This window comes from Scomber japonicus, unplaced genomic scaffold (assembly GCF_027409825.1).
Source record: "Scomber japonicus isolate fScoJap1 unplaced genomic scaffold, fScoJap1.pri scaffold_475, whole genome shotgun sequence".
Taxonomy (NCBI): domain Eukaryota; kingdom Metazoa; phylum Chordata; class Actinopteri; order Scombriformes; family Scombridae; genus Scomber; species Scomber japonicus.
In genome coordinates this window covers 6,420-19,548 of record NW_026518538.1, presented here as the reverse complement: position 1 = coordinate 19,548, position 13,129 = coordinate 6,420, and the positions used below count along the sequence as shown (strand labels likewise).

Genomic DNA, 13,129 nt, shown 5'->3' with positions numbered 1-13,129 from the left:
AACAGGTGCCCTGGCCCCCCTGGCCCCTGTCTAAAATCGCCCATGTCTACCAGAAACATGGACGCTACGTCTGAGAGCTTTCTGCTGCTAGCTCAGCGGCTAGCTCGGGTGGCTAACTCAGTGGCTAGTTCAGTGGCTAACTCGGTGGCTAGCTCAACTAACTAGCTAACTGTAGACTGTAGTAGTAGTAGTGTGTGCTGAATGTATTTATACCTCTACAGCAGCAGGGGCGGGTTTTATGCTATTTTCAGACCCGCCCACTACCAAGTGTCACCTGTCAATCAAAGTCACCACCTCTACCAGAAAAACATGGATGCTACGTCTGAGAGCTTGTTGTCGCTAGCTCAGTGGCTAACTCAACGAAACCAACAACAGACAAGCAGAAGATATGTGATGCTGATTTGATAGGTACACTTTATTTGTCTCAAGTTACTTCAACAAAAACCTGAAAATCCAGATTCAAAACTAGTGGATTTATTAAATTATTGATCTGATATGAATAAAAGTTTAACAGACATCTCACTCTGTTGGAGTTACTGGATCTATAATCCTCTCTGATTGTTACAGAGTGGAGCTTCTTCCCTTTCTAGATGATCTTTGGTCGAATACAGACACACAAACCAACAATAAGACAAGTTTCATTTGATCATAAAGTCACTCACAGAATGAATCAGTGACAGTTTCTATGAGCTGCCGCCCGCCAGCCAACACGTTCCTCATTTAAACCAGTGAGAGCAAAGGTCAAAGGTCATAATGAGAGTTTATATGTGTTTTTATGCCGACCCAGATGTCTGAATTCAAAGCTGCTGCAACTCTAGCAGTCTGTAGTACAGTATAGCCAATATAGCTCTTTAACCCCTTTATAGGACACTCATTGAAAGGAAGGGAGGAAGGAAGGGAGGAAGAATGGAAGGAAGGAAGGAAGGAAGGAAGGTAGGCGGGAGGAAAGAAGGAAGGAAAGGAAGGAAGGGAGGAAGGGAGGAATGAAGGGAGGAAGAATGGAAGGAAGGAAGGAAGGAAGGATGAAGAAAGGGGGATGGAGGAAGGAAAGAAGGAAGGGAGGAGAGAAGGAGGGAGGGAGGAAGAACAGATGGAAGTAAGGACAGATGGAAGGAAGGAAAGGAAGGACAGAGGAAATAAGGAACGAGGGAGGGAGGAAGAACAGATGGAAGGAAGGAAAGGAAGGAAGGACAGAGGAAATAAGGAAGGAAGGAAGGATATTTTGGGATATTTACAGAAGTTACCAAATATAATTATTTGCCCCCCCCCCCTTTGAAATGACAAGGTATTGCTTCCGAACATGCAGAAAGGAGGAGGATCCAAACATTCCTGGAAGTGTAAACAAAACCCATCATAAATCTTTCAGTAGTACCTTTGTTCCATCGCTTCTCTCTTTCCTGGAGGCATGTTTCTTCTTCTAGCCATCTTGTGTTTATTCCTGGATTTCTTCCCCTGGTGCCGAATCGTCCCCAAATATAGTGACACCAACCTGCAGGCATACACATGATGTAGGCTACATATAGGCATACACATCTTTATAACTGCACCTTACTCCTGTGCTATCGATGGCTTCCCCCCTCCCTCGTATCCTCGTATCTCACTCTGATCCATAAATATCTAAATACCTGCTGGTAGCGCTGGAGGAGAAGAGAGAGGATCATAATAATTCCTGCAGAGGTTGTTGGGGTTTTTCAGTCTGGAGAGAGTTGTGCTGCTGGGAACAGAACAGACTGAGATGAAGAAAATTAATGATATGTACCATAAAATGTGACTAAATGTAATTATGGTCAGATGACAGAAATACAGGGCTTTCATAAAGTCTGTGGAAAGTATCACAAAATGAGGAGTAGATGTTGAAGTTTTTTTTTTGCCTCATTTAATACGACTCTATATGAGCACCATTATTTTCAGAGTTTCAGATTTTATTTTAAGAGTTTTTTTCAGATCACCATGTACAAGGTTTCGAGACTGGATAGCAAAATTATACTGTGGGATAATACAATGCCAAATTTGAAACTCTGAAAATTTGTGGTTGAAACACTGTAAAAACAGTGCTGTAGTTGTGAAGAAGGAAAAGAAAAAAATCAAAGAAAAGTTGCTGAGATTTAAAATGAAAATTCTGCTACTACAGTTAGCCAGTTAGCTGAGTTAGCCACCGAGTTAGCCGGCGAGCTAGCTGCTGAGTTAGCAGCAGAAAGCTCTCAGACTTAGCGTCCATATTTCTGGTAGAGGTGGTGACTTTGATTGACAGGTGACTCGTGGTAGGGGGCGGGGTTTCAGCGGACTCGGCGGTCACGCCCACAGCGTTTGGGAGCAGAGAAAGAGGCTGATTTTTACACAACTTTGAAGCCTAATTTCATATATTTGGCAATTTTTTTAAATCATTCAAATTTGGCAGGGTGGTTAACAACACACTTTTCTGTGGTATGTCAAACTCAGAACACATATTTATTCTTACTTTACACGGACTTTAACATAACCCCATCGAAAGATTTAGTTTCAATAAACCATGATACAAATTGTGCCTTTTCTTGAGGAGTAGCCATTTTTTAAGGGTTTATTTAACAGAACCTGAAATACACAAATGCAATGTGATTAAAAACTTTGATAACCACTGAGTACATAGAACAAATCTGATTAACATATCTCATCAGTTGCTTTTGTAATGATTTTTTTTTTATTGTGAAGAGACTTTATGGACACTCTGTATGATTCAGCAGCAGATCAATAGATTGAGACACTTGTGAAGGAGTTCTGGTTTGTAGTTTCTCTACAGCTCTGGTCCTGGTGGCGGTCTGGGTCTCCTATCTGTGGAACGACAGCGATCTGAGGAAGAAGCACCCAGGTCTGATCTACGTCCCGCAGCCTCGAGCCGTCTACTCCCTCCACCTCCACCTCCACCTCCACCACCACCACAACACAGATGCAGATCTCTGATGACTCCGAGTACATGTAGAAGGAACCGGATGCTATACGCTCTGCAGCTGTGAGAGTGTGAAGGGATGAATAATGGATTTCTGCTGCTCTGGGAGTGACTCTCAGAGGTTATATTAGCAGAGGAGGGGGCAATAGTAGAGTGTAACTGAATCATAGTCCAACTTTTATGTGAAGCTTTTTAAAAAAAAACAACAAAAAGCCAGAAAAATGTGAAGCGCTGTAGTCACTCTTTACCTCAGGAACACAACTTTTTACTCTTTTTCAGGTTTCATATTGTTAGAAAAGTGTCTATGTATAACTTTCCTATTATTAAGTGAGGTTAGATAAAACAGGTATTAGTTGTATATAGTATTTAATAGTAAAAAGACTGTACTTATATAGGGAGGAAAGGAAGGAAGGAAGGAAAGGGAAGGAAAGGAAGAAAGGGAGGGGAGGAAAGGAAAGGAAGAGAGGGAGGGAGGAAGGAAGGAAGGGAAAGAAGGAAGGAAAGGAGGGAGGAAGGAAGGAGGGAGGGAAGGAAAGAAGGAAGGTAGGAAAAGAGGGAGGAGGGAAGGGAGGAAAGGAAGGGGAGAAGGAAGGAAAAGAGAGAGGAAAGGAAAGGGAAGGAAAGAAGGAAGGGGAGAAGAAAGGAGGAAAGGAGGAAGAGAAGAAGGAAGGATGGACAGGAGGGAGGAAGGAAGGAAGGAAGGAAGGAGGGAGGAAGGAAAGGAGGGAGGAAGGATCTGCTTTCCTTCCCTCTTTCCATCCATCCTCCCATCCTCCCTTCCTTCTTTCATGTATGTATAACTTTCCTATTAATAATGGAGGTTAGATAAAACAGGTATTAGTCTTAGGGGAATCCCAAGTGCCCAAGTCATGCATGTATATAGTATTTAATAGTAAATGGACTGTACTTATAGAGGGAGGAAAGGAAGGAAGGGAAGGAGGAAGGACGGAAAGGAGGGAGGGAGGGAGGAAAGGAAGGAAGGAAGGAAGAAGGAAGGAAAGGAGGAAGAGAGGAAAGAGGAAGGAAGGGAGGAAAAGAGGGAGGGAGGAAGGAAGGAAGGAAGGAAGGAAGGGAGGGAGGAAGGAAGGAAGGGAGGAAAGAGGAAGGAAGGAAGTGGGGAAAGAAGGAAATGAAGGAAGGAACAAAGGAAGGGAGGAAAGGAGGAAAGAAGGAAGGAAGGAAAAGAGGGAGGAAGGAAGGAAGGAAGGAAGAAAGGAAGGCAGGAAATGAGGAAGGAAGGAAGGAAGGGAGGAAAGAGGAAGGAAGTGTGAAAGAAGTGTGAAAAAAGAAAATGAGGAAGGAAGGAAGTAACAAAGGAAGGAAGTAAGGAGAGGAAAGAAGGAATGAGGAAGGAAGGAAGGAGAGAAGGAAGGAAGGAACAGTCAAAAGAGTTAGGGTCAATTTGACCCGGGAGCACAACAGGAGGGTTAAAGCGCTTTTACCCTGCAAGTGTAACTGTCTGCGTTGTGTTGTGTGAAGTATGGACCAACACTCTTCCACTCTGGACCGTTTATTGCCTGAATACAGCATGAAAATCCACTGGTCAGTCACGTAGGCACAGCAATGTTAACCCTCCTGTCGTCCTCCCGGGTCAAATTGACCCCATCTTTGACTGTTCCTTCCTTCCTTCCTTCCTTTCTTCCTTCCTTCCTTCCTTCCTTCCTACCTTCCTTCCTTCCTCTTGCTTTAATTTTTCCTTCGTTCTTCCCCATCTTCCATACATCTTTCCTCACTTCCTTCCTTCCTTCCCTTTCCTTCCTCCTTTCCTTCCTTCATTCTTGTCTTCCTTCCATTCCTTCCTTCTCTCCTTACTTCCATCCTCCCTTCTTGTCTTCCTTCCTTTCCTTCCTTCCTCCCTTCCTTCTCTCCTTACTTCCATCCTCTTTTCCTCTATCCCTCCTTCCCTTCCTTCCTTCCATCCTCCCTTCTTGTCTTCCTTCCTCCTTTCCTCCCTTCCTTCCTCCTTTCCTCCCTTCCTCCCTTCCTTCTGTCCTTCCTTGACCTGAGGACAACAGGAGGGTTAAGGCACAGCTCTATAGAAAAGTTAGCAAACGTTAGCTTAGCTTAGGCGCTAAGGAAGCTAACTGCTGACAAAATATGAATAATTTGACACATTAAAGTGAGAAGAATGCCGTCGCCACTTTCTGTAATATAGTCGGACATAATATCATGATAGCTGTGTCACTGAATTATGTTATTTTGACAGATTTAATGTAACGCTGTGATCCATGTAAGCTACCATGAGCTCAATCCTCTCATACTGGCACTGAGGAGAGGAGAGGCCCGCGGTGCAAACCAATGGGAATTCATAAAGCCCAATTTCCACTGAGTCCGGCAGCGGCGCGTTACAGCTGCGCCGCGGTCACCGGAGCTGATAGGTAACACTATAATCAATGAGAGTGTTTCCACCGGGAACGTTTCAGCAGCGTGTCAGCAACGTCTCAGCAGCGGCTCTCCGCACCGCAGCGCTATCGATAGGTAGCATTTCTATTTTTGACGGAGCCGTTGCCAACTCGCGACAAGCTCAACAGAGCAGATTGCACCAGACAGGAAGTCAGACACTGAATCGGCATAATAAAACTTCCGTTTTTCAAAATAAAACAACCCGTGCAGCCTCCCGATCGTATTTCAGCAACAAACAGGAATAAAACAGACAGATGAAGACTCCATCTAGCTACGTAGCTACTGATACATGGGGTAAGCACAAACATCAAAGAAAATTACCAAATCAACCAAAATTGAGCAAGTTAACAAAATCGAGCTGTTTAGTTGTGCTGCTACTACAGTAATTACGGTAGACTAGCTACTACAGTAATTACGGTAGACTAAAGGCACTCTTTCAGATTTGATTGGGCTGCCGTAATTACTGTATTAACAGTGCAACTTCATTTTAAAAGGCAGCTTTCTCCACCAGAGCATGCTCCGGTCCGCTGCTGTAACGCTCCCGGTGTGAGTTGACGCCGGGCAGAGGACGGAGCTAAACCGTAGCACAGCTGTTCCGCGCCGCTGACGGACCCGGTGGAAATCCCACATAATACAGGTAAAATGTGATTGGAGGCAAGTAGAATCAACAATAAGTAACAAAAACTCTTTTACACAAGTCATATTTACCCACTCACACACATTCATATGCTGTTGGTGCAGCTAATCGGGAGCAATTAGGGGTAAAGTATGTTGCCTAATAGTACGTTGACATGTGGACCTGAAGATTTTGCAATGCTAATAATAATAATAATAAGATTAACATGCAATAAGAATCAACAAGTAAATAGTCTCACTTAGGCATGGGGCGGTATGATAACCATAAGCAAAAATATCACGGTTTCACGGTATTGCGGTATTACGATTTAACCTGAATCTGTAATGACAGTGTGAGGGGTCGTGATACTCTACGCTGCAGCTGCACCACCTGAGGGATTTCTGACCAGCACTTCCTGACTTGACCAGACAAAAAACAGCTCATACCTTAGGAACGGTATGACAGAAAATTTGGCGGTTTCGGTTATCGTGACTTTTCATATCGTGGTATATGTTTCTCCATGAAGCACAGGCAACACAAGTAGCTTTCTTGACACGGGTTTATTCTTAATCTTCGAATCCACCGTGAAAACTACACGAATAAAGACACAGTTAGCAAAATAAAACATATATAATATGTGCAGAATACTTCTAAAAGTACACAAAATAAACATAAATTACCTCGTTGGCTGCGTGCTGATTCAAGAGAAAATCTTCCAAGTCTTCTTCTTTTAACATTTCTTAAATGTCTTTTACCCTCTCATAGGATATAACTTAATGTGCATGCATCTGCACCAATGCTTTTTTCTTTTTTCTTTTCTCTCAAGCTAGAACAGCGCCACCAACCTTCCAAAATAAAGGTTGTGATTTCACAATAAAACTATGTTTAAATTAACATAAAAATGAGAAATATAACTGAAATACTTTGTAGAATACAATCATACCGTTACATATTACCAACAACAGTTACAGTATACCTTGAACACGGTTATCATCCCATGCCTAGTCTCACTAGATCTCTATTTACTGAAGTTTGAGGATTTCTAAACTTACACCCCCTTTACATTTAGTCAGGGACACACACGCCTTACTGATGGGTGCTATATAAAGCTTTTATTTAAAGTGGGATTTGTCTTTAGATAAGATAAGGTAAGGTAAGACAAGACAAGACGTACTTTAGTTATCCCCCACAGGAGAAACTGAATGTCCCCCTCACATAAAGACAGTGTGATGTAATGTAAAGGGAGGAACCAGCAGCAGCACTCAGCATGATCAGTGTGATGTTAATGAACTATAAACAGAGCAGGGTGTGGTGCTCCTGAAACCAAATAAACACATGACTTTAGATCAGGGGTGTCAAACATGTGGCCCGTGGGCCAGAACCGGCCCGCTGAGGGGTGCAATCCGGCCCACTTTCCTTCCTGTGTTCTTTTCCTTCCTTCCATCTGTCCTTCCTTCCTTCCTTCCTTCCTTCCATCTGTCCTTCCTTCCATCTGTCCTTACTCCCTTTCTTCCTTCCTTCTTTCCTTCCATGAGTCCTTCCTCCCTTTCTTCCTTCTGTCTTTCCCCCCTTTCTTCCTTCCTTTCTTCCTTCTGTCCTTCCTTCTTTCCTTCCATGAGTCCTTCCCCCCTTTCTTCCTTCCTTCTTTCCTTCCATCTGTCCTTCTTCCCTTTCTTCCTTCTGTCCTTCCTTCTTTCCTTCCATCTGTCCTTCCTCCCTTTCTTCCTTCTGTCCTTCCTACCTTTCTTCCGTCTGTCCTTCCTCCCTTTCTTCCTTCTGTCCTTCCTACCTTTCTTCCTTCTTCTTTCCTTCCTTCCTTCCTTCTTTCCTTCCATCTTTTTTAATGATCCGGCCCACATGAGATCAAATTGGTCTGTATGTGGCCCTTGAATGAAAATGAGTTTGACACCTCTGCTTTAGATGTTGGTGAATCCTTGAGGGTAACCCATGCTGTTCACTGTATTCATCTATATAAAAAACATGACATGGAAAATAATAATTAGGTTATCATTGATTAAAAATACAAGTAATAATCAGAATATTAATCAGTGACTTTTTTAATCATCAAAAATCATTTTATCTCCAGCTTCTGTGATATGAAGATTTGTTCCTTTCTTCTTTTTTTTTAATTTCATTGTAAACTTTTTGAGTGTATTTGTTGCTGTTTCACTGCTGGGAGAATCTGAAACAATCTTAATCCTTAATCCATCCTCCTCATCCTCCTCATCCTCCTCATCCTCAGGGAAATAAGCATTTTATTTCATTTCCTGACCTTTTTATAGCACAAACGATTAACCAAGAAAACAAAGATACAGAGATTAATCTTTAGGGGAATTTTAACCTTTTCTACTCATGTTCTTGTTAACCCTCCTGTTGTGCTCGAGTCAAGGAAGGAAGGGAGGAAGAAGGAAGGATGGAAGGGAGGAAGAAGGAAGGAAAGGAGGGAGGAAGGAAGGGAGTAAAGGAAAGGAGGGAGGAAGGAAGGAAGATAGGAGGGAGGGAGGAAAGAAGAAATGAGGGAAGGAGGGAGGGAGAAAGGAAAAGAGGAAGGGAGGAATGAAAGAAGGACAGAGGAAGGGAGGAAGGAAGGAAATAAGGACAGAGGAAAGAAGGAAGGTAATGGGGAGGGAGGGAGGAAGGAAGGAAGGAAGGAAGGCAGGAAGGAAGGAAGGAAGGAATGAAGGAATGAAAGAAGGAAGGGAGGAGGGGAGGAGGGAAGAAAGGAGGGAAGGAAAGAAGGAGGGAGGAAGGAAGGAAGGAAGGAAGGAAGGAAGAGAGGAAAGAAGAAACAGTCAAAACAGACAGGGTCAATTTGACCCAGGAGGACGACAGGAAAGTTAATATACTGTAAGTTCCTGCTCTGATCTGTCTATGAAGGCAGCTGCAATATCATATTGTGCAAATATAGAAAACCTTTTCTACTCATTTTCTCTCCTTAACCCTCCTGTTGTACTCGAGTCAAGGAAGGAAGGAAAGGAGAAGGAAGGAAAGGAGGGAGGAAGGATGGATGAAAGAAGGAAGGAAAGGAGGAAAGAAGGGAGGGAGGACAGGAGGGAGGAAAGGAAAGAATGGAGGAAGGAAGGAAAAGAGGAAGGAAGGTAGGAGGGAGGGAAGTAAGGAAGGCGAGGATGGTAGAAAGGAAGGAAGGACGGAAGGAAAGAAGGGAGGAAGGAAGGAAGGAGGAAAGACGGTAGGAGGGAGGGAAGTAAGGAAGGCGAGGATGGTAGAAAGGAAGGAAGGAAAGAAGGAAGGAAGGAAGCAGAGAGGGAAGTAAGGGGGGAAGGTAGGAAGGTAGGAGGGAGGAAAGGAAAGAAGGGAAGAAGGAAAGAAGGAAGGGAGGATGGGAGGATGGAAGGAAGGATGGTAGGAAGGAAGGAAGGAAGGAAGGAGAGAGGGAAGGAAAGAAGGGAGGAAGGATAGAAGGGAGGAAGGAAAGAAGGGAGGAAGGAAAGGAAGGAAGGTAGGAAGGAGGGAAGGAAGGAAAGAAGGGAGGAAGGAAAGGAAGGAAGGAAAGTAGGAAGGAAATAAGGAAGGGAGGAGAGAAGGAGGGAGGGAGGAAGAACAGATGGAAGTAAGGACAGATGGAAGGAAGGAAAGGAAGGAAGGACAGGGGAAATAAGGGAGGAAGGAAGGAAGGAAGGAAGGAAAGATATTTTGTAAGGGTTAATGTGTCTGGTTTCTACTCAACTCTCAGACTTTTTTTTTTTATAATTACAGTATGTACAGTTTTTATTCTCCTGCTTGTTCACAACGCTGAATAAATATAATAAAGATCAACTAATTAAAATGAATCAGAGCGTAATGTTCAGTTGTATTTTCTTCCCTTTGTTTTTCCTCTCAGCATCACATAAGCCAATTTCCTGCTAGTATTTGAGTTTTCTTGTATTTGCCTGTTGATTTCTTATTTATTATGCTTTTTATTTTGAGAAGAAGGAGAAGAAGGAGGAGGAGGAGGAGGAGGAGGAGGAGGAGGAGGAGGAGGAGGAGGAAGTGTATTGCAAATGACAGTTTTTCGATGGAAATCCAGTTTATCCAATTCAACCGTGTCGTGTGTTTTCCGTTTATTCTACTCCCAACACATCGAGAAATCATCGGAGGAGCTTTTCGACACCCACAGAAGCAGAAAATAAACCAGAGTGTAGTAACTGGATCTGCAATGCACATATCAAAACAAGTGAAATAAGCTTGATTATTAATATTTAGAGCATTTTTCCACCTTATAGTCTGTGTAAAGTAAGAATAAATATGTGTTCTGAGTTTGACATACCACAGAAAAGTGTGTTGTTAACCACCCTGCCAAATTTGAATGATTAAAAAAATCGCCAAATATATAAAATTAGGCTTCAAAGTTGTGTAAAAATCAGCCTCTTTATCTGCTCCCAAACGCTGTGGGCGTGGCCTCCGAGTCTGCTGAAGCCCCGCCCCCTACCAAGTGTCACCTGTCAATCAAAGTCACCACCTCTACCAGAAACATGGACGCTACGCCTGAGAGCTTTCTGCTGCTAACTCGGCTGCTAACTCACGGCTAGCTCGGCTGCTAACTTGGTGGCTAGCTCGGCGGCTAACTCAGCTAACTGGCTAACTGTAGACTGTAGTAATAGTAGTGTGAATGTATTTATACCTCTACAGCAGCAGGGGCGGGTTTATGCTAATTTTCAGACCCGCCCACTACCAAGTGTCAACTGTCAATCAAAGTCACTACCTCTACCAGAAACATGGACGCTAGGTCTGAGAGCTTTCTGCTGCTAACTCAGCTGCTAACTCACGGCTAGCTCGGCGGAAGCTGAATCAGATCTAATAGATGAAGTAGACTTTGCCAACAATGTGAGCAGGCTGAAACCCAGCGATGTGTTTATCTCCAGGTTGGTGATAACAGATCTATTGTGTGTGTGTGTGGAGAAATGACTGTAGTTATCTAAATGAAGGCTGTGAAGCGAGTCAGAAAACATACTGCTAAGAAAAGTTCTGCTCTGAGCCTGGATTGTTAAGTTATTAGTGTAATTACAAATGAGCAGCTGCTGGATGTCTGAATGAGGTTTTCTTACTTTTCTCTCTTCCTAGCTCAATCAGTCATTTTCAAACTCAGTAAAACTTTCAAAAAGGTTTTATAATGTCACTCAATATCTTACTCCCTCCTTCCTTCTTTCCTTCTTTCCTCCCTCCTTTCCTTCCTTCTTCCTTCCTTACTTTCCTTGCTTCCTGTTGTCCTCCCGGGTCAAATTGACCCCGTCTGTTTTGACTGTTCGTTCTTTCCTCCCTCCCTCCTTCTCTCTTTCTTTCCTTCCTCCATCCCCCTTTCTTCCTTCCTCCCTTCCTTCTTTCCTTTCCTACTTGACTTCCTCCTGTCCTTTTTTCCCCTTCCTTCCCTCTCCGTCCTTCCTTCCTTCCTTTCCTTCCTCCCTTCCTTCTTTCCTTTCCTCCCTTCCTTCCTCCCTCTTTTCCTCCCTTCCGTCTGTCCTTCCTCCCTCCCTCCCTCCTTCTCTCTTTCTTTCCTTCCTCCATCCCCCTTTCTTCCTTCCTTCCTTCCTTCCTTCTTTCCTTACTCCATCCCCTTTTCTTCCTTCCTTCTGTCCTTCTTTTCTTTCCTTCCCTCCGTCATTCCTCCCTTCCTTCCTTTCTTTCCTTTCCTTCCCTCTCCACCCCCATTTCCTCCCTCCTTTCCTTCCTTCCTTCCTCCCTCCTTTCCTTCCTTTCTTCCCTCTTTCCTTCCTTTCTTCCTTCATTCCTTCCTCCTTCCCTCCTTTCCTTCCTTCTTCCTCCCCTCCTTCCTTTCCTTCCTTCCTTTGTTCCTTCCTTTCCTTTCCTCCCTTCCTTCTTCCCTCCTTTCCTTCCTTTCTTCCTTCCTTCCATCCTTCCTTCCTTAACTCGAGGACAGCAGGAGGGTTAAGACACACTTGAAAAACTGTGAATTTATCCTTTAATATCATAAGAAATGTTCTGAGTCTGCTGCACCAAACTCAAGTTGAGAATCTTAAATTTCAAAGAGAGGGATGTGTCCTGCACCTGTCCTGTCCTCCACACACACACACACACACACACACACACACACACACACTCCCAGCCAGGATCCTCCATCCACTTCCATTACGTTCCTCATCTTACAGCAGGCCTGGATCAGTTTCCTGAGCAGCTGAGTAACAGCCGGTGCCAGGAGTTCAGAGCACAGCGCACACACACCATGGTGAGATCATTACCGAATCCTCTTTTGAAGCTTCACCTTGATTTCACCTGCTATATACTGTACTGTAACCTGCTCTCTGCTTCTCTGCTCTCTGCTCTCTTTCCTTCACTCATGCTGTTTGTTTTCTCTCCTTTCATCACAGGCTAAGTTCCTGACGCACGATCAGATCAACGGTAAGACTCTCATTCATTTCACATTAGACAGGGATTACAGGAGAAGGGAAGTAAGTGTGCACAAATCCAGGCATTTTTATTCAAGTGCAAGACAATGCATTACACTGCAGCACAGATAGGAATTAGTCATGATTGCAGTGTGTTGGGGGGGGGGGGGGGTCTTTTTTTATGGCATTCTTCTCCCTGCAGCCAGTAGCAGCGGTGTTAGGATTGAATCAGACAGCAGAGTTTTTCCGTGCTCCTGCCTCTATATCAGAGGTGTCAAACTCATTTTCATTCAAGGGCCACATACAGCCCAATTAGATCTCATGTGGGCCGGATCATTAAAAAAGATAGAAGGAACAAGGGAAGAAGGGAAGGAAAAGAAGACAGGAAGGAACAAAGGAAGGGAAGGAAGGATAAAAGAAAGAAAGAAAGAAAGAAAGGGATTAGGACAGAAGGAAGTAAGGAAGGAAGGAAGGAAGGCAGTAAGGAAGGAAAAAAGAAAGAAAGGGAGGAAGGACAGAAGGAAGGAAGGAAGGAAGAAAGAAAGAAAGGGATTAGGACAGAAGGAAGGAAGGAAGGACAGATGGAAGTAAGGAAGGAAGGAAGGAAGGCAGTAAGGAAGGAAAAAAGAAAGAAAGGGAGGAAGGACAGAAGGAAGGAAGGAAGGAAGGAAGGAAGGATAAAAGAAAGAAAGAAAGAAAGGGATTAGGACAGAAGGAAGGAAGGAAGGACAGATGGAAGTAAGGAAGGAAGGAAGGAGGCAGTAAGGAAGGAAAAAAGAAAGAAAGGGAGGAAGGACAGAAGGAAGGAAGGAAGGAAGGATAAAAGAAAGAAAGAAAGAAAGGGAT

The 13,129-nt window shown here is 43.8% G+C and overlaps 1 protein-coding gene across 1 annotated transcript in view; it reads left to right on the top strand.

Annotated features, from left to right (window-relative positions):
• LOC128354709 (ceroid-lipofuscinosis neuronal protein 6 homolog) overlaps positions 1 to 2,937 on the top strand; it is a gene marked incomplete at its 5' end in the record, with an annotated part of 11,929 nt that extends 8,992 nt beyond the window's left edge. Inside the window, one exon of the mRNA XM_053314885.1 lies at positions 2,766 to 2,937. Coding sequence (XP_053170860.1) covers positions 2,766 to 2,937 — 172 coding nt within the window. The remainder of the gene's footprint in view (positions 1 to 2,765) is intronic.
• Positions 2,938 to 13,129: the final 10,192 nt, after the last annotated feature.